At 46.2% G+C, this 20,965-nt stretch overlaps 1 protein-coding gene across 2 annotated transcripts in view; it reads left to right on the top strand.

Annotated features, from left to right (window-relative positions):
- AQR (aquarius intron-binding spliceosomal factor) overlaps positions 1 to 20,965 on the top strand; it is a 276,039-nt gene that overhangs the window by 217,266 nt on the left and 37,808 nt on the right. For both annotated transcript variants that reach the window (XM_029599025.1, XM_029599024.1), the window contains exons 27-29: positions 3,391 to 3,528; positions 4,309 to 4,380; positions 8,673 to 8,860. In XM_029599025.1, the coding sequence (XP_029454885.1) occupies positions 3,391 to 3,528; positions 4,309 to 4,380; positions 8,673 to 8,860 (398 nt within the window). The remainder of the gene's footprint in view (positions 1 to 3,390; positions 3,529 to 4,308; positions 4,381 to 8,672; positions 8,861 to 20,965) is intronic.

Here is a 20,965-nt window from a genome sequence, read left to right as displayed (position 1 = left end):
TTTGACCCGGAGCGGCGGCTGTCAGCGGGTTTGACAGCCAACGCTCAATTTTGCCAGCGTCAGTTCTCGAGCCCGCTGACAGCCACGGGCTCAGAAATCAGACACCGGCAAAATTGAGCGTCCGGTTTTTGGCCTGACAGCCGCCGGCCCATTTTAAATTTTTTTTTTTTTTTTTTTTTACTCTTCGGGACCTCTGACTTAATATCACCATGAATTACCTTTGGGTAGGTGCTAATTTCTTAAAGTAAAATGTGTGGCTTGGCTGCACATTTTACTTTCTGTATCGCGCGGGCATACCTAATAGGGCCCTCAACATGCAAATGCATGTTGAGGGTGCTATTAGGTGCCGCGGGTTGGACGCGCGTTTTCCGCCCCTTACTGAATAAGGGGTAAGGGAAAATGCGCGTCCAAGGGCAGGTTAACGGTGCGCTCTGTCGGAGCGCACTGTACTGTATCGGCCTGTATATTTGTTATCTAGCAATGTGTGTACATATAGCAGTCCTTCATAAAACAATTCTGCTAAGAAAAATGTTCACTTTGTAAACCGTTATGATGGCTCTACTGAATGACGGTATATAAAACTCATCAAATAAATAAACAAATGAATAAATAAATAAATAAATTCCAACAATAATCTTACAAAATTAGAACTACAGCTTTTCACATGGAACTCCGTTCATTTAAATTAGAGTACAGTTAAAATCATAAGGACCTCAGTTACTTTGTCGCAGGTTGTAATTTAGCTTGTTATACATCCAACTGGCTTCACTGCTTTTGGTCTCTTATTTCTTTGTGCCAAATTAGTTCAATGAAGGGCAACCACGCTTTCATAGAATTCCAATATTCCTCTTTTAACAACCTGGAAATGTTCTCATAACACAGCAGTTCTCCTGCTCTGTGCGTCCACAAATCTGGACCATTTTTTGACTTTCGGTTTTTAAGTAGTACAGATCTGGCAGCCAGAACTGGTTGCAAGAGAGCATTCCAGCAAAGATAATTTAGGATCAAACACCAGCTCAGTTTGCATCAAATTATCTGTCCCCTTAACAATAGCCTTCCATTACCTTTCAATATGTAGTCATTCCCATTATATGTGGAAGAAATTTCCCTCACAATCAAACTCCCTTCAACTTTTTAAATCTGAACTAATTCCTTTATAAATAATGCTTGACTGGGTCAGATGTGAGCGACACACTCTTTTGTACTGTAATTCTCTATATGAGGTAGCAAATAAATTCTTATGATATAATCTATGAAACATTCTCCGATGACCCTCACTCAAGGGGTCTTGCAATCAATTTTCCAACCTATGATGGGTGGGGCTGTTTCAACATGCCATTCAGCTTGCAATATTTTATATAATTTAGTGGGCAATTTTCAAAACCAGGCAAGCAGGTGCAAAGTCCCCCTGGCGGATTTTGCCCCAGTTCTCAAAGGGGAAAATAGGCTATACTTTTCGTTTGGAAATTGCCCAAGGAAAAGAATACAAGATTTGCACCTGCTTTATGTATGGGTACCTTCTCCAGCAAAAACATGTGGTTTTGAAAAGGAAAAACTGTGCACATTGTTACCTCCCCTGGCCTTTAATCTGGGAGCACCACCACAAAAATGTGGGTAAAAGAGGTGTTGTGGAACATAATGCGCTTTTTTTTATCCGCATGCTAGGCGGGCAATTTTTTTAAATAGCCCTTTTACCCAGGAAATGACTTTTGATATTGCCCTGTTTAGAGACAAGACCCTTAAAGATTGGGTTTCTGTACAGGCATAGCTCTGTTTGATGAGGCATCCGAAAAATATTTGCTTTATGTCCAGCTCTTTCCAGAAAATACCAAAGTTGAAAATATTTTTAAAAATGTTACTCTGTATTCATTTGTCTTCCAACTGCTGTAGGGATACAAATCTGTTATGTCCAAATTCAGGTTACTGCACCATTAGATTTTAAACTATTCAACAATGTAACAAATTCTGCAGAGTAGCATGGATAAGTAAGTTATATCTTGCAGTAAGGAAATATAGGCCTGATTAAGTTTAATTTTTCTGCATTGCCTTCCATACACGTTTAACATTGCCAAGAAGAAACAGGTGGCTTTCATAGTAAGAAGAACTTCTATTTTGGCTCAGATATTGGATTACCAACATCTCCTAAAAAGAAAATAAAGAATAACAAAAAAAGAAAAGAGCAAGAGGATACTGATGCCCATAGATGAGGGTGGGCTTTGGTGCCAAAACTTTCTTTTATATTACAGGGCAATTGTACTGCACTCAGTGAAATATGCATATGATCAAATAATACAGGTGGGGGGTGGCCCTTAATAAAGAATAAGATCAAAATACCTTATGGAAATATCCTTAGCTCACAGGTTAGTGCTTGGGCTATGAAGTGAGAGATCTTGATCTGATTTATGTTCAGCCTAGTGCTTCTAGAACTAAGAGGAAGAAGAAGAAGGTATTGAGGTCCATTTTCAGAAGCATTTATTTATTTATTTATTTAAACAAGTTTATATACCATTTTACCAGTAAAACTAACTGACCAAAGCGGTTTACAATATCAGAATAATATAAACAAATCAGAAATAATTAAAATTAGATAAATAATTGATAAAAATAAAACTTAAAATAAAGTACGAATAAAAATACAATATATTAGACAATCAATAAAAATAATGGTGACAAAAACAGGAATTTGGCCATTACAGTTAAAAACTAAAAGAGCAGAAATAAATAATAAGCAAAGACTATATAGTTTAAATATATTTACCCTTAATTTGTTTAACTAGAAGGTTCAAAATCCTTAAATGCTTCCTGGAAAAGATGGGTTTTTAATGCCCTCTTGAACTCCTTTCGACTGCCTATTAACCTTAGAGGGTCTGGCAAAAGCGTTCCATAAAATGGGACCAGCAACCGAGAAAGCTCTGTTCCTTGTCACACTCAGTGCTGCATTTTTTACTGACGGAATTTCTAATAAGTTTTTACCCGTTGATCTGAGCTCTCTCAGAGGTTTATAGGTACGCAATGTGGAACATAGCCAAGTGGAATCAGTATTGTTCAACAAAGAATGAATTAACATGATAATTTTATATTGGATTCTATGTTTAACTGGTAGCCAGTGTAGTTTATGCAAAATTGGTGAGATATGTTGTTTTCCCCAGAAGTTATCCGGCTAAATGAATATTTGGGCACTTAGCTGGATAACCTTTTATCCAGCTAAAATTTTGGCTGGATAAGTCAGGGGTGTAACTGGAAGAAGCTGAGTTAGCCGGATATGCTATCCGGCTAACTCTCGTTGGCCCGTACACCTGTCCTAAAGTTAGCCAGAATATAATGGAGGTGTACTGCTGCCTGGTCAGTGCCAGTGTGTTCCTCAGCTTGTTGTTCTTTCTGACACTGTAGGAGTTCCGAGCTTTTGAGCTGCTGCGCAGTGGTCTGGACAGATCCAAGTATCTTCTGGTGAAGGAAGCAAAGATCATTGCAATGACCTGCACGCATGCAGCCCTGAAGAGGCATGACTTGGTGGAGCTAGGATTCAAGGTACGATTCGCTGCCCAGCTGACGCAATCCCTGAAGATTTGAGTGTGTCTTCATGACTTGGCTTTTTGCAGCCTCTTACCTGGAGAGAGGCTGAAGGCGTGGCCGAAAACATGGTTTGTCATAGAGATTACTAATCCATTTAAACTAGAAGGTACTTCAGAGACTTTCAGTACCCACCACTAGGAAACTAAACTCCCTGTCAGCGTTGTGAGGCTAATAAGCATGGAACTGGACTGTGAAAGATATTGTCTGATTTTTCTCAGATCATGCAAGGAAGCTGAATGCTTTTAAAAAATTTTAACAGCATCATTTTCCCTTGTGTCCCCTATTTAAAGTTTAAAATCTAATATTTCTCCTTTCCAAACCATCTTTTCCTGCATATTTCATGCTTTCTTGCTTTATTCCTATCTACCTCCCTCTCCACAGAGTTCCTTGTTTTTTCCTTCATGGTGGTTCATCTTTGTCTCTCCTCTTGTAGTAGCCAATGGTAGATGTTTTTATATTAGTGGTGAAGAGCATGGATACTTGTTTCTGCCAGAAGAAGGTTGCAGTAATGCTCTAGAATTCCAGGGATTGAAATACTGGGATCCTGCCAGGTACTAGTGACCTGGATTGGCCACAGTTGGAAACAGGATACCGGGCTTGATTGACCTTTGGTCTGATCCAGTAGGGCAAATCTTGTGTTCTTGTGTGCATATGATTCATTTTTGCTGCAGGAGGTCAGATCTTTACCTACATGTTGCTCTGCTGATAACTGTTTTCCTTCTTGTGACTCCTCAGTATGATAATATCTTGATGGAAGAATCTGCTCAGATCCTGGAGATAGAAACATTCATACCCCTCCTGCTGCAGGTGAGAACTGACCCTGATCCCCACTCTCTCCTTGTACACTGGGGTATCTGTTTCCGTTAAATGTCTTCTTTCAGACTGCTTCTCCCTTCTTATCCTACTGTCATCTGGCGCTTCCCAAATACTGTAACCACCTCGTGGGGCTAAGCAGGAAAGATGTATTACTCAGAAGATCCCCAGATCAACATTAAATATGGCAGAAGAACTCCCTCTGTGTTAGCTGGCAGAGGAAATCCCCACCTTCTCCATTACCGGGAACCATAAGGAGGCAGAAGATACCAATTAAAGTATTGGCAAAAATGTGTTTGCTAGAATATTTTGCTAAGCTTCATATATGGGTAAGATTAGGTTACCTGCTGTGCCACAACTGGGACAATTGCTGAAGAATCTGGCTCCTGCTGGAGGATTTTCCTTTTGATGCAGAATTGCAAGAAACAATTCTTCTGCTGCCACCTCTGGTGCCTCAGGTTCCTGCCTCTAGTGACCCAATGCTTCCCTACAGGTTCCTTTGCATTCTTCCATTTTTTTCTCTCCCCCTGGGCCACCATACTCTTCCCCTCTCCCCCTCCAAGGTCTTGGCCTGCACCATCCTCGGCTGCTAACGGAGTTCAAAATAAATGAGTCTCACGGTAACTGGATGCTGCTGTGTGTTACTGGGAGAAAGAGGACAATATCCAGCAGGAGCAGGGGATGTGACATTTCAGAGGGACTGAGAAAGAGAGAAGATTGGAGAAGTAAGAGAAGAGTTAGTATGAAGAAGTGGGGGATCTTGGGAAGGGTAGGGAAGGAGGAGTGAGGATGGGAAATCATGGTATGGGGTGAGTTATGATAGGTGAGGGGGGGGGTTGAGATAGATAAGGTGAAAGAATGGAAATTGGAGGGTGAGAGGAGATGAAATTCTCCATTGACAAGAATGATTGAATCTTCCATAACAGTGAATGATGATATAAGATGGCACCAACATGGACCCAGCACTTGGAGCTCAGAAATGTTTCTGAGTATATGTAGGAATTTCCTCATGAGCCCCTCAGCCTTTCTTAGTCCAAGCTACCGCATAGATGGATTCCCTCTGACTCTTCATATTTTTAGCTTATTTTTAATTTTTGGAACTTGCATTCTTCTTTCATATGGCCTGAATTGGCCACTGTTGGAAACATGATGCTGGGCTTGATGGACCCGTGGTCTGACCCAGTAAGGCATGTTCTTATGTTCTTTCATGCTGCTTCATTGGCAACACCTTAGAAAGGACTTCTAAGTCCTACCTTTCAAAAAGAGGGCCTCCATTAGTAGATTCAAGGCCTGTATATGTGGGCACTGTATGTCCATCAAGGGCACCCTCACCTTCTGCTTTCACTGTCTTGGCCTGGACTGTGATGGCTCAAACTGTTGTAGCTGCAGCAGAATGTCCCCATGGATGATTCAGTTCCGTGTCTGGAACATAGAGGAACTGGGGAAGGGCAGCAGTGGGTAAAGCTGTGAAGCCTCAGTGCAATGCTAGAAGTCAGCAGAGGGGAAAGCTAACTACCTAAGACATAACAATTGCTACAGCCCAACCTGGGATGAGTTGCTGAGACCCCCGACACCCATCTCCTCTGGTGGGGAAGGATCTAGTCCTTCTTGCCAGAATGGGACCGCATCACAAAGGGCATGTGGATCCTGAGAATTGTGAACTATGGCTACTGATTGCACTTCTAATGCCCTCCTCTGAACCAGCAGACGTCAAGCTCCCAATCCAGCCCCACACAATTGGCTTAGCTATAGCTGGAGATAAATCCCTTCTACAGCAGAAAGCCATAGAGCTATTCCTCCTCGAGTGTGGTACATGGTTCTACTCTCAGTACTTCTTAATTCTCAAGATCCATCCTGGATCTATAGAGCTTATACAAGTTATTGGTTTGGGAGAAGTTTAAAAGTTATTTTTATTGTCTTTGCTTGATTTTGATATGTGATGTTTGCTCTGTTTTATTTAGTGCATACACCGGCCGATGCAATATTCTGGGCCAGGTTTTAAAACATACGCGTGTGGGGTACATTTGTGCATGCCATGCGCATGTTATAAAATCTAGGGTTGGCGCGCACAAGGGGTGCACACTAGTGCACCTTGCGTGTGACAAGCCCTAGGGGAGCCCCGATGGCTTTCCCCGTTCCCTCCGAGGCCGCTCCGAAATCCTCGGAGGGAACTTTCCTTCAGCCACCCCCAACCTTCCCCTCGCTTCCCCTAGCTAACCCACCCCCCAGCCCTACCTAAATCCCCCCCCTACCTTTATTTTGTAAGTTACATCTGCCTCGGCCGGCGCAAGATCCCCCGGCACGGCCACTGTGCCGAAGGCCTCGGTCCCGCCCCTTTCACAAAGCCCTGGGACATACGCACGTCCCAGGGCTTTGCGCACGTCGCCGGGCCTATGCAAAATAGGCTCGGCGCGCTGGAGCGGTTACGTGCGTTAATCTTTTAAAATCCGCCCCTATGCGCATAACAAAGGTGCATCCAAAGTGGACGCAAGTTTTTTGAATGCGTGCACATCCACTTCTCCTGGGCGCTCGATGCAATACGCAAATGAGCTGCCTTGCTAAAAGGGATGCACAATGGATAATTTGTGCATCCCTAGCACTCTGCATCCCGCACACAGGAGAAGTGGCTATGTGTCCACAACGGTCTGGCCAAAGCTCCATCACCACCCCCCCAGCAGGGCTGTTCCCGATTGTTCCTTTTCACTGACATGTGTCCGTGAAAGGACCAATCTCCTTTCAGGACAGCCTTCTGAAAGGGGATTGGTACTTTCACTGACATGTGACAGTGAATGGACCAATTGGCAGTAAGTGAAGTAGTGAATACATTAATATTAAATGACCTGTATGTGCAGATTACCAAAATGGAGGCTCAATTTATGAGCGTCTGGTTTTATCCCACAGCAGCTAATTTACTGGCACAATATGCACACACAATATACACAGCCCTGACCTTGTACATTGTGGGTATATATTGTGTGCACTGAAATGTGTTTTTTTTACATCAAGACTTTTTTTTTTGCATAGTGCTGCTTTCTATGGTTCTTCCTACTTAGAATCGCGACAGTACTAAATAGGAGGAACCACAGAAAAGCAGTTGTTTTATTTTTAAGTTGAGCCCTTCATCCATGGGAAGACTTTACGCCTACTCTGGGAGCCTTGGGTGCATGGGGATTTTTTGCATCGCGGGGTAATAGTTAATAGCCTCATCTACATGGAATTTACATTTGATGAGTGCTATTAGCTATGCGCGAGTATGGTCGCGCATTTTGGACACACTGATCCCCTTATTGCATTGGGAGTTAGGACGCACATCCAAAACGTGCATCCAAGTGCTCGTTAACCTGTGAGCTAGGCTCAGCACATGATATTGCATCGGCCTGTTTGTTTTTATGTCTTTGATTGCCCATGTCTTGCAACTCTGTATGTCGACTATGTGTGTTGTGATATAATCCGCTGAGATTTGTTGATCAGCAGAATGGAAAGTATTTAAATAAATAAATTCATTTCACACAATTCAACTGTTCAATTAGCTGAAGGACTGCCGGTGGAGCGCACTGTTAACCCACGTTTGGACGCACGTTTTCGACGCGCTAGCTTTACTCCTTATTCAGTAAAGGGTAATAGCGCATCGAAAATGCGCAGCCAACCCCCCCGAAACTAATAGCGCCCGCAACATGCAAATGCATGTTGATTGCCCTATTAGTTATTCCCGCGCGATTCAGTAAGTAAAATGTGCACCCAAGCCGCACATTTTACTTTCAGAAATTAGCGCCTACCCAAAGGTAGGCGTTAATTTCTGCCGGCACCAGGAAAGTGTACAGAAAAGCAGTAAAAATTGCTTTTCTGTACACCCTCTGACTTAATATCATGGCGATATTAAGTCGGAGGTCCCAAAAGTAAAAAAAAAAAAAAAATTTAAAATCAGCCCACGGCTCGCGGGTTGAAAACCGGACGCTCAATTTTGCAGGCGTCTGGTTTTCGAACCCGTGGCTGTCAGCGGGTTTGAGAACCGATGCCAGCAAAATTGAGCTTCGGCTGTCAAACTCGCTGACAGCCGTCACTCCTGTCAAAAAAGAGGCGCTAGGGACGCGCTAGTGTCCCTAGTGCTCCTTTTTACCGCGGGCCTTCATTTGAATACTGAATCATGCGCACAGGAGAGTGAGCGCTCTCCCGCGACCTTTACTGTATCAGCCTGCTAGTTAGTGTTAGTGAGCAAGACTTCCGAGTTGTAATCCTGCACTAGCCAGGAGACCACACAGTAGCAGTAATTGGTGTTTGTTTTATAGAATCCAGAAGATGGCTTTAGCCGCCTGAAGCGCTGGATTATGATTGGTGACCATCATCAGCTTCCACCTGTCATCAAGAACATGGCCTTTCAAAAATACTCCAACATGGAGCAATCTCTGTTTACCAGGTTTGTCCGCCTGGGAGTGCCAACAGTAGACTTGGATGCCCAAGGAAGAGCAAGAGCCAGGTGAGTTGAGATGAGGAAGAAAGAAAAATGATCACAGTAGGAAATTACAACATCTGCAAGAAAATCCATATGGGACTAAAGCTACATGAGTCTGCTATTAGATTCTGCAGGAATGAAAGAAGAGCGTGGTGGTAGGAGGAAGGTCCTGTGAAAGATGCAAAGGGAGGCTGTGACAGCTTCCTGTCTAACACCAATAGGCTAAGTATATGTAGAGCCCAGGGAAAAAAACTTGCTTTTTATAAAAACATACAATATGCCATGTTAGGTCAAATGTCCACCTACTCCAGCATCCTGTCTCCAACAGTGATCAGTCCGGGTCAGTAGGAAGTACCCGGCATATCCCAAAGAGTCGGTCTATTATTTGTTACTCCCAGAGATAAGCAGTAGCTTTCCAGAGTCTATCTGGCTAATAATTGTTTATGGACTGTTCTCCAAGGACATGCAGGATGGCAGTCCTCAAAAGTGGGTGACATCATCAGATAAAACCCAGCATAGAACTTTTATCTTGAAGTTTCTAGAACTTCGAGCAAGCCATACTGCCACAGGTCCATACAGGGGCTCCTTCAGTCTCATCTTTTCCAGAGTCCACCAATAGCAGATCTTCACTTTCTTGCTTCTACAGGATTTTTTTTGTTGTTCTCTGTCCAGCAAGAATTGCTTCATTGGGGGCTCTGCACTCTAATTCTCCCCTTTTAGATATCCTAGGTAGGTTTTTCTGTTAGTTCTTAAGTTTCCTTTTGTTTTTTGGTACCCTCTCAGTGCACTGCAGCATGTTGGTTATTGACTGGTCATTAAGTCCTTTGATTTTACTGCATTGGTTTTTCATTCCGTTCCCCTTATGGATAAGCTGACCAATAGCTTTAAGTGATCTCCCCTGTGTGACAGGGTCATGTCTATCATGGATCCCCATGATAGATGTGTCCTGTGCCTGGGGGCTAGTCACAATATCCAGAAGTGATATTTTTGCACAGCCATGACTCCTAGGGAGCACGGGTTCCAGTTTGATGTCATGGAAAAACATTTCAGGTACCCTAAGGAATGGTCCATCAGAACCGTCCTGGAGGCATTGACATCAAAGGACCTGGAAGTTGCATTGGATACTTATGGTGCATTGTCATTGACAGAGCATTGAGCACCAGAAAGACAGACCATCCTCTATCTCTTCCCACCTGAAGAAGGACAAGCTTCTTTGGATCTGGCATCAAGGAGCTTTAATGTCAAGCCTCTAGCGAAGACCAAGAAGCATAAGCATTGGTCTCCATTGATACCGGGTGTGGGAATGTTCTGGCTGAGGCCGTGAACCCCCGGAGCATTTCTATGGAGAGGAAAGCTCATGCTTGATGCATTCCCAGGAATAGCGACAAACTCCAGAGGTCCAGTTGTCTACCACTGATACACCTCTAGTTACCCAGAAAGACATGGCCTCCCCTCCTGCCTCCCAACCTGTGTTGGAATCAGCAATCCTTGAGGAAGGATCTGGATAGGGAGATCCAGCAGATCCTGGATGGTGCACTGCAGAGCATCAGTGCTCCAGCATTCAGAGCATTTGTAATAGTGGGCCAGTCACAGGATGCCTCTGTAACCAATCTACTCACCCCTGGCCATTGAACTGACATATACACTGTCACAATGTCTTCCTGCCCTCTGAGAGCCATGCTGCATCTGATAAAGACCCTGAGGCCGAGAATTCCTTTGTAACTTTCTGGCAAAAGAAATTAAAGGTGAGAGTAATCTTTTAAAATTTTACAAATTGACAAAAGCAAATATATTTCAGCAAACATTTTCTTAGAACAATGAGTTTTATGAGGCATGGGAATGTTTTTTACTAAAGCAGAGGGCAATGTGCTTGGTGCTGATTGCATTTATAATGTTTAAGTTTTATATGCTGCTTTATATCTGTTTTATGTTTTGTTTTTATATTTTTGTGCTTATATATTTATGGCTTTATTACTTTTGTTTTTATTTATATTTATTATATGTTAAATTTGATTTTTTATTGATGCATTTTGTAAACTACCTAGGAAAGTTGATAGACGGTATAGAAATTTGTTGAATAACACCAGCTTAGTGTCAACTGATGACATCAGCACAGTAAGACATTTAAAAGCCATCCTCGCTTTTCACCAGTGCCTCAGCAACAAATCGACTGCTGTGCCTAGTTGCTAGCAGTGTGCGTTGCTTCTCCAGTCCTTGCCTCTTGTCTTACATGTGCTCTTGCTCTTCACCTGTCTGCCTTGCCTAACGTCCTACTCCCTGTCTCTGGCCTTGCTGATAGCCTTGCTACTTGTCCATCCAGTCCTGTCCCTTGCCTTGTCCTCCGCCTCCTTGGTCCTGTCCTTGTCTGTCTGGTTTCGTATGTGTCTTGTCTGTTCTGGTTCCTGTCTCCTTGTGCCCTCCTTCTGACTGACTCCCAGTTTTGACCTTGGCTTTGGATCCAGACCACGCTTGTTCTCTACCTGCCCTGACTTCTGCCTGGATGTTGATGCTGCCTGATCTCCACCTGCCCTGATCCCAACACTGCTTGATTGCAGTCTGCCATGATGTTGGCCTCCTGCCAGACTCTGCCTGACCACCCCCTACTGAACCCTTGCCTAAGTCCTGCTGGCTCCCAAAACCCAAGGGCTCAACCCACGAGAAGCAGGACTGGTATAGGTGAAGCCCAGACCCTCGTTCCAGTCCGAGCATGTCCACTTATGGCATGGGTCTAGTGAGTGCACCTGCCTGGCTACGTCAACCATGCCGCAGCCAAGGGCTCACACTCCGTGACAGATTGCTGAGGCCATGAGCTCAGTGGACCTTCTCTCAACTCAGGCAATAATAGAATTGGCCTGAGAAGATATGCAGGTAAAGTACCAACGTGCTTCTTCGGCTACCACTGAATTGTTATGCCTAAAGCAAGGCTTTACGACAGTGGAGGACTAAGCCATCCACTTTCAGACGTTGACCTCCGAATTACTTTGGAATGATAAGAGATTAGTCACCATCTTTTGGCAAGGTCTCACCAAGAGAATTAAGAATGAATTGATCAACTGGCTTGGAAGACCTTATATGCCCTCACCATATGGACCGATATCTGATTCTAAAAATAGACCAGAGAGAGGGATGCCTCCCGAGACAGCCAAAGTTAGCACTTTGGTTTCGGCATCTACTAGTGATCCCTGCTAAAGAGGCTATTTCCACATCCTCTACCGAAATGCCCATGTAGCTTGGGAGAGCCAGATTGACCGAAAAGGTAAAACAGAGGTAGTGGTAATTTAACCTCTGACTGTATTTTGCTGGCCACTGGCACTTTGCAACACGATGCCCTGAGAAGTTGGGAAACTCCCAAGCCTAGGGGAGGCAACCTTAGGCCATACTTCCATCTCTCTTCAAAAGATCATTCCTGTCCCCTTTGGGTCCTTCCTGGACTCGAGCCCACTGGGAACTTCATAGATTAGACTTTGGTACGGTGGCACAGTCTTCTTTTGAACTCATTGGTGTCTCTGATGAGGGTTTCCTCTGTTTACAGAAAGCCTCTCCCTGGCCTCCTAACCCTGATGATGGCTCTTCTGACTCTCCAAGTCGGAGCTTGCACCAGGAATAACTTGCCTTCTTCGTCCTCCTCAAGATGGTGAATTTGTTTATCCTGGGCCTGCCATGGTTGGTCAAACATAATCCCTCCATAGTTTGGCAAGATATTGAGATCTCTCGCTCAGGGCCCCAAGGGTGTCATCTAGAGTGCCTCACTATGGTTTCTCCATCCATATCTGTCGCCCATACACCTGTGCCAGAATTAACCAGATTGCCCCCACAATATCCCACCTATGCCGATGTTTGTAGCAGAAGAACAAGTGGAGAAGCTGCCTTCCCATATAATGTAGAACTGCGCCATTGAGTTTATACCTGGCAAAACACTTCCTAGAGGTCACGTCTATCCCTTATTCATGCTGGAACTGAAGCTATGTCGGCTTATATCAAGGAAAATCTGGAGTGAGGATTCATTTAGCCATTGTCAAAAAGAAAGATGGGTCTCTTCGCCCCTGTATAGATTATCAGGGATTGAAGGCTATCACATGCAAAAACAAGTACCCATTGCCTCTTATATCCAAGCTCTTTGACTGTCTACAATGAGTGAAGATCCTTACAAAACTAGATCTTAGAAGTGCCTAAAATCTCATCTGCATTCATGCTGATGATAAATAGATAACAGTTTTTAATACTCGAGATGACCACTAAGAATATTTGGTAATGCCTTTTGGTTTGTGAAACGTCCCTGCAGTATTCCAGCACATGGTCAACGAGATCTTCTGGGACTTCCTCTAGTCCAGCGTACTCGTCTGTTTAGACAACATCCTTTTTTTCTCCCAGTCTCTTCTCCAGCATCGGACGCACATAAGAATAGTACTGCAAAGGCTCCAAGAAAACCATCATTATGCTAAATTAGAGAATTGCATGTTTGAGCAAGAGGAATTGCCCTTCTTAAGTTATATCATTTCACCACATGGTCTATGCATGGGTCCAGAGAAGATTAAGGCATACAAAGATTCTTGGGCTTCACAAATTACTACAGACAATACATATGCAATTACTCCACTCTGATGGTACTTCTCACTTCTCTTACAAAGAAGTAAAAGATACCAAGAATTCGCCAGGATTGGCGATTCAGGCCTTCGAACAGCTCAAGACAGCCTTTCTTGAAGCACCCTGGTTTAGCACCCGGATCCGTGAAAACCATTTATCCTGGAGATAGAAGCTTCCACCATTGGAGTAGGGGCTATTTTCTCCCAGCATAATAACATTGAGATTCTTATACCCTGCTTCTTTTTTTCAGAGAAGTTCTCACCAACAGAGAGGAACAACACTATTGGTGATAGGAAGATCCTTGCCATAAAACTTGCCCTATAAGAATGACATCATCTGTTAGAAAGAGCCTTGCACCTGTCCTCATATACATGGATCACAAAAACCTTCAATACCTCCAGTAGATTCAACGCTTAAATCCCAGGCAGGCCTAATGGTCCCTGTTCTTTAATTGGTTTGACTTTGAACTTAAGTTTCAGCTAGCAGAGAAAGAACAGTAATGCGGATGCTCTCTCCCATTCCGTTGAGGTGTCTGATATTCAGGAACCACCTTGTCACATTATCAACCCGGTTTGGATCTGGACAGCAGCTGCGATCCCTGTACTTCTGGCAAAACACATCCCCAAGTAACATAAAGAGGAAGTTCTTCAGTGGGTGCATGACTCCTGTCTAGCCGGTCACCTAGGAGTCGAGAAAACGCTGGAATTACTCGCCAGTACTGGTGGCCCCAAGTCTCTCAGGATGTTCAGCATTATGTCGTGTCCTGCACTACCCATGCAGCTAATAAACCATTGCATGCCTGTCCCTGAAGCTGTTACAGCCATTGCCAGTTCTCGATAACATTGGACTTTTATAGCCATGGATTTTGTCAAAGATTTCTCCCAGGACAAGCAGGATGACAGTCCTCACATATGGGTGACATCAGATGAAGCCCTGTCATAGAATACTTTTGTCAAAGTTTCTAGAACTTTGACTGGCACACTGAGCATGCCCAGCAAGCCACTAACCCTGTGGCCACCAGGGTTCCCCCTTCAGTCTCTTTTTCCGCGCAGCAGTTGCCTCGCGGTTTAGGAGCTCTGAGAAATTTCTCACAACATTCCTCACGGAAATATTTGAAGTTTTAACTTCTTAAAAAATCCCTCACCGGGGTCCCTCATTGCGCTCCTTTCCCGCCAACGCTTGGTAAGTGTTTTTCCCGTACTTTGTGGACGGTTCCCGGCGGCTTACCACCTCAGTGCCCAACAGTCACCGACCGCACACCCGCCATTTTTCAGCATGGCGACCCAGTTTAGGAAATGCCCTGAGTGTCCAAGGACCATGTCTATTATGGACCCACATAATGTTTGCGTTTTGTGCTTAGTCCCCTCGCATGACGTCCATCATTGCCCCAGTTGCGCACAAATGACCTCCAAAGGCTGGCGCGCTCGACTGGACAAGATGGAGCATTTGTTTGCGTCAAAACGCTCTGCTCCATCGACTCCAGCTCAAGTGGCTCCAACCGGAGAGGGTCTATCGACCTCGGAGATGCCTCTCCAGGAACATCGCCGAGCGGGTGACTGTCTGTCACGACACCCTTGAAGGCATCAGCGTCATCGTCCTCGGTGCCGGAGAAGGGCCGGTCCGAGCACCGAGGGAAACATAGTCACTGGCACCAATACCACAGCGGCATCGATTCCTACCAAGCCGCCTGCGAAGAGCGCCCGGGGAGAGGAGCCCCCATACTCCTCTGGACCCGGGACCCCTAGGCATTCCTCACCGATATCGGTGCCAGGTACTGAGCCTCCACAGATCACTGTGGAGCGTCCAGTAACACCTAGCCAGCCTCCTACCCCAGGTGCAGTGCTATCAATGCCAGCCTTCAGGGAGGAATTGGACAAACTGGTCCAAGAGGCAGTGCTCAATGCCCTCCAGGACTTTAAGTTGCCACCGGACCTGGCCCCCATTCTGACGCTGGAACCGGCGCCCTCGATGTTTGCACCGCTCCTCGAGCGCCTGGACACCCTCATTGGTGCCCTGCCGACTCAACCCTTGCCATCGGACAGCTCCCGATTCCCATACTGGGTTCCTCAGAGGAAGAAGAAGTGACTTCCAGCCCGATCCCGGCATGGGATCCACTGATGCCAGAGTCCTGTCCAGGGCCATCGGGGCTGTCGGTGCCTAAGCATACCTCATCCGCTTCAGTGCCCTCGAGGCCATCACCGACTCCTTTGATGCTGGTGCCGCATCCATCGATGCCACCTTGATATCCATCGATACCTTCTTGCCCTCTGGGCTCTGGTATCCTTCCTCCCTCAGAGTTACCAGTAGGTGATGTTCTCTTGTTCTTAAGAAGCTCCCTATGATCCATGTGAGGATGCATCCTCTGACCATTTCTCATCCGAGGAATTGCTCTCAGAGTCTTCACCCCGGAAGAAAGGCGTCGATCTCCTCCTGAAGACCTCTCCTTTGCCAGATTTGTCAAGGAAATGTCTGAAACTATCCCATTTCCATTGGTGATGGAGGAAGACGCTCGCCACAAGATGCTGGAGGTCTTACAATTTGTAGATGCTCCAAAAGAGGTAATGGCGATACCAGTACATGAAATACTGCTTGACCTCTTGCACCGCTTGTGGGACCATCCAGGTACTGTACCTCCAGTCAACAGAAAGACAGGTGCTACATACCTGATTCAACAAGCCCCAGGCTTTCAAAAGAGCCAGCTGCCCCACAATTCTGTAGTGGTGGAATCAGTCCAAAAGAAGGCTAAAAGATTCCGTCCACACTCCTCTGCTCCTCCTAGTAAGGAACAGAAGGCATTAGATGCATTAGGACATAGAGTCTTTCAAGGGTCCATGTTGATAGCGCAAATAGCAGCATATCAGTTATACATGACCCAATATAACAGAAAGCTCTGGAAATAAGTCCAGGAATTTGCAGACACCTTACCACAACAGCAAGAGACCTTGACCTCCATCCTACAAAAAGGATTGGAAGGTAAACACGAGGTCAGAGCTGCTTACGACTCTTTTGAGATGGCATCCAGAGTCTCAGCAGCGGACATCAGTGCTAGGCGTTGGGCCTGGCTCAAGGCCTCAGACTTACGCCCAGAGGTGCAGGACAAATTTGCAGATCTCCTCTGTACAAGAGAAAACCTATTTGGGGATAAGATCCAAGACGCAGTGGCCCAGTTAAAGGACCATTATGAGACCCTGCATCAACTTTCAACTGTCACCTCAGATGTACCCTCCGTAGCCCACAGGGCTCTGCGCCAGGGACACCAGGAAACAATTTTATAGACCGCCTATCCTCCCGCATCCCGTCCTCAACTAGCTCGAGCCCCTCCGAGAAGACATGCACACCAAGCAAGGACACCTAGAGCACAGCCAGCTCCACAAGCTGGTCCTGCGACTGGATTTTGACTCCTTTCCAGAGAGCAGCAGCCATCTCCCTTTGATCCCAGTGGGAGGCCGCCTTTACCACTTTGCAACCAATTGGGGCCCAGTTACCATGGACCAGTGGGTACTGTCCATCATAACCCACGGCTACCGTCTAAATTTTTCAACTATACCCCCGGACTCCCCACCCAGTCTAGCATGGAGCCGGGACGATTACACAACACTTCTCGAGTCAGAACTCTCAACCCTTCTGTATGCCAGGGCCGTACAACCAGTTCCCTTGACCCAGCAGGAAAGGATTTTACTTCAGATATTTCCTAATTCCAAAAAAGACCGGCGGCCTCTGGCCTATTCTGGACCTCTGTGTCTTAAACACGTTTCTTTGCAAGGAACGGTTCAGGATGGGTCCCTGGGCACCATGCTACCTTCGCTACATCAAAAGGATTGGCTCTGCTCTCTGGACCTTCAGGATGCATATGCCCATATTGCAATCTTCCCTCCTTATCACAAGTACCTGCGATTCGTGGTGGGTCACAGGCATTATCAATACAGAGTACTGCCATTTGGCCTCGCCTCGGCACCCCGAGGGTTCACGAAGTGCCTGGCAGTAGTGGCTGCACATTTATGCCGCAAGGGAGTACACATCTTTCCTTATCTGGACGACTGGCTCATAAAAAGCCAGTTCAGACAAGTGTCCCTTGATTCCCTTGGTCTCACTACGGCTCCTGCACTCACTGGGATTTCTGATCAACTACCCAAAATCCCACTTGACACTGTCTCACCATCTCTCCTTTATAGGAGCAGACCTAGACACCACAGTAGCTAAAGGGTTCTTATCCGACGACCGTGCAACAACGCTGGCCAGCTTCGCCAGCTCTATCCGCACTTGTAAAACAGCCTCGGCTCGCCAACTTCTCAAGTTGCTTGGCCACATGGCATCAACAGTCCATGTCACCCCAATGGCACGATTAGCCATGAGACTGACACAATGGACTTTAAAGCCTCAGTGGCATCAAGCCACTCAGCCGCTTACGTCACTTGTCCACATAAACAGTCAACTTCGTTTGTCCCTTACTTGGTGGACGCACAAGGCCAACTTACAAACAGATCTACCCTTCCAGCAACCAGCTCCTCAGGTGACCTTAACTACGGACACCTCCAACCTAGGTTGGGGAACCCATTTCAAAGGCCTTCAAACCCAAGGGACTTGGACATAGACCGAAACGATCTGCCAGATCAACTTCCTGGAGCTTCAGGTGATGCGGTATGCCCTTTATGCATTCAGGGACTGCCTATCCATCAGGATAGTCTTGATTCAAACAGACAATCAAGTAGCAATGTGGTACCTGAACAAACAGGGGGGCACGGACTCTTATCTGCTCTGCCAAGAGGTGGCGCAGATTTGGGCCTGGGCCCTGTTGCACTCAATACAACTGCGAGCCACTTATCTGGCAGGCACACAAAATGCAGTAGTGGACCGCCTCAGCTGAAGTTTCCAGCCCCACGAGTGGTCTCTGGATCCTTCTGTTGCGAGCAGAATCTTCCACCGATGGGGTCAACCGACCATCGACCTCTTTGCGTCCGAACAAAACCGCAAAGTGGAACGCTACTGCTCCCTACACAGGGACCGAAGAGCACCAACCATGGATGTCTTTGCCTGACCCTGGAACACGGGCCTACTGTATGCATACTCTCCAATTCGTCAATCAGCAAGACTCTCGTGAAGCTACAACAGGACCGAGGCTTAATGATACTCATAGCCCCGTATTGGCCACGCCAAATCTGGTTTCCCATACTTCTCAACCTATCTGTCCAGGAACCCATTCACCTGGGCACAGCACCCAACCTCATAACACAGAATCATGGCAAGTTACGCCATTCGAACCTCCAGACCCTATCCCTGACGGTCTGGATGTTGAAAGGTTGGTACTACAACCCCTCAACCTTTCTACTAGCGTCTCTCAAGTCCTTGTAGCTTCACGTAAACCTTGCACGCAGAATTCTTACTGCTCTAAATGGAAAAGGTTTACAGGCTGGTGCACACAAATGGACCTTAACCCCTTTTCTTGCCCCACACCAGCACTCTTGGATTACCTCTGGCACCCCTCGGAATCTGGACTACAGACTTCCTCCATACGAGTACACCTCTGTGCCATCTCTGCTTACCATAAAGGAGAAGGGGATGCTCCGAAAACGGCTAAACCCCTGGTGAGTCGATTTATGAGAGGCTTAATACAGCTTAAGCCACTTCTACAACCACCGGTTGTGGCATGGGACCTCAACGTGGTTCTTGCACGGCTTATGCATTCTCCTTTTGAGTCACTGCACTCCTGTGAACTCCGATATCTTACATGGAAAATAATTTTCCTAGTAGCAATCACATCTGCTTGCAGGGTAAGTAAGTTACAGGCCCTTATGACCTACTCACCTTACACAAAGTTCCTTCATGACTGGGTGGTTCTCCAAACTCACCCTAAATTCCTTCCTAAGGTGGTAACAGATTTTCACTTAAATCAGTCCATTGTCTTGCCCGCTTTCTTTCCAAGGCCTCACGCTCATCCAGGTGAGTGAGCTCTACACACCTTGGACTGAGCTAGCATTTTATTTAGACTGCACTACTACCCACAAGAAGTCCGCCCAACTCTTTGTTTCTTTTGATAAAAACAAACTTGGAGTTGCGGTGGGCAAGCAGACTCTCTCCAACTGGTTAGCAGATTGTATTGAATTCTGCTACCAACAAGCAGGCCTTCCACTTCAGGGACAAGTGAAAGTGCACTTAATTAGGGCATTGGCAACGTCAGTAGTAGAGATGTGAATTGGAACCGGAATTGGTTCCGATTCCAGTTCCAATTCACATCGTGATTTTTTTTTGTCCGGCCCGATCGGGTTTTTTTTTATCGGCTGCGCCCGAGCCGATAAACAAAAAACCCACCCCGACCCTTTAAAACTAATCCCTTAGCTTCCCCCACCCTCCCGACCCCCCCAAAAAACCTTTTTACAGGTACCTGGTGGTCCAGTGGGGGTCCCGGGAGCGATCTCCTGCTCTCGGGCCGTCGGCTGCCACTAATAAAAATGGCGCCGATGGCCTTTGCCCTTACCATGTGCCAGGGTATCCGTGCCATTGGCCGGCCCCTGTCACATGGTAGGAGCACTGGATGGCCTGCGCCATTTTTAAAGATGCCAAGGAGGCGCTAGGGGTGCGGAATCGACCCTAGCGCCTCCTTGGGAGCGTGACCCCCCCCTAATTTAAATATTGCATGGTGCCCCCAAGAGGGATACCTGGGTGCGCGTTAGGAAAGCGGTTGCTGAACACTCAGCGTTCGCTTTCAGCGCACTTTTATTGCATCAGCTCCTTTGGGTGAGAGGTTTTTCAGGAGGCTATGATTGATGCCCACATAACCTCTTACTAGTTCTTCATGGGCCAGTACATGCAGAACTTGCTGAAGCAGATACAGGAAGTGTCTGACCAGCTTCCCCCAAAGCAGCATGAGATTTCCAGTTGCTTGTGTTCAAGAGTATGGAGTGTGGAAAACATATGATCAGATCGACCTTTGATGTTTTCAAAATGTCAGATACCTGACCTCAGGTCCAGGAAAGACTCACTGATGTGCCATGCACTGGAGAAAATGTCTTCAGAGAGAGAGTTAAGGAAGTGGTAGCCCAGATCTGTGAACACTGTGTGATGCTTCAGCAACTCTTCACAGCCAATCCAGAACCCCTGTCTTCAGCTAGAGGGTACTCAAGTATGAGGCTGAAGCGACTTGTCTATCAGCCAAGGAGGCATTGTCCTCTATCCAATCAGTCCTGTCAATACATGTCCTTCATGCCCACCCGAGGCAGCAGAGGACCCCTAAGCCACAGCGAGCACCCCAATCAAAACCTCAAATGGGGTTTTGACTGGGTAGTAGAGAGCATGGTCCAGTTCCTAGTTCCCATGCCAGAATATCTTCCAGACAGGGGCAAGCTGAGGTTTTATGTAAACTGTTGTCCCAGAGTAATCTCAGACACGTGGGTCTTCAGCATAATAAGGAAAGGGGTACAGATTACACTTACAGTATTGGATGTCCAATTGACCAGCAGACCCTGCTTAGAGAATGTCTCGGTATCAGAAAGTGCTGCAGAAGGAGCGTTCCTCCCTTTTAGAGACCAATGTAGTTGAACCCGTTCCAGG

Source organism: Rhinatrema bivittatum, chromosome 4 (genome assembly GCF_901001135.1).
Source record: "Rhinatrema bivittatum chromosome 4, aRhiBiv1.1, whole genome shotgun sequence".
In the NCBI taxonomy this organism is placed as follows: Eukaryota; Metazoa; Chordata; class Amphibia; order Gymnophiona; family Rhinatrematidae; genus Rhinatrema; species Rhinatrema bivittatum.
The sequence above is the reverse complement of the archived record's forward strand: the minus strand, read 5'-3'. Positions and strand labels throughout refer to the sequence as shown.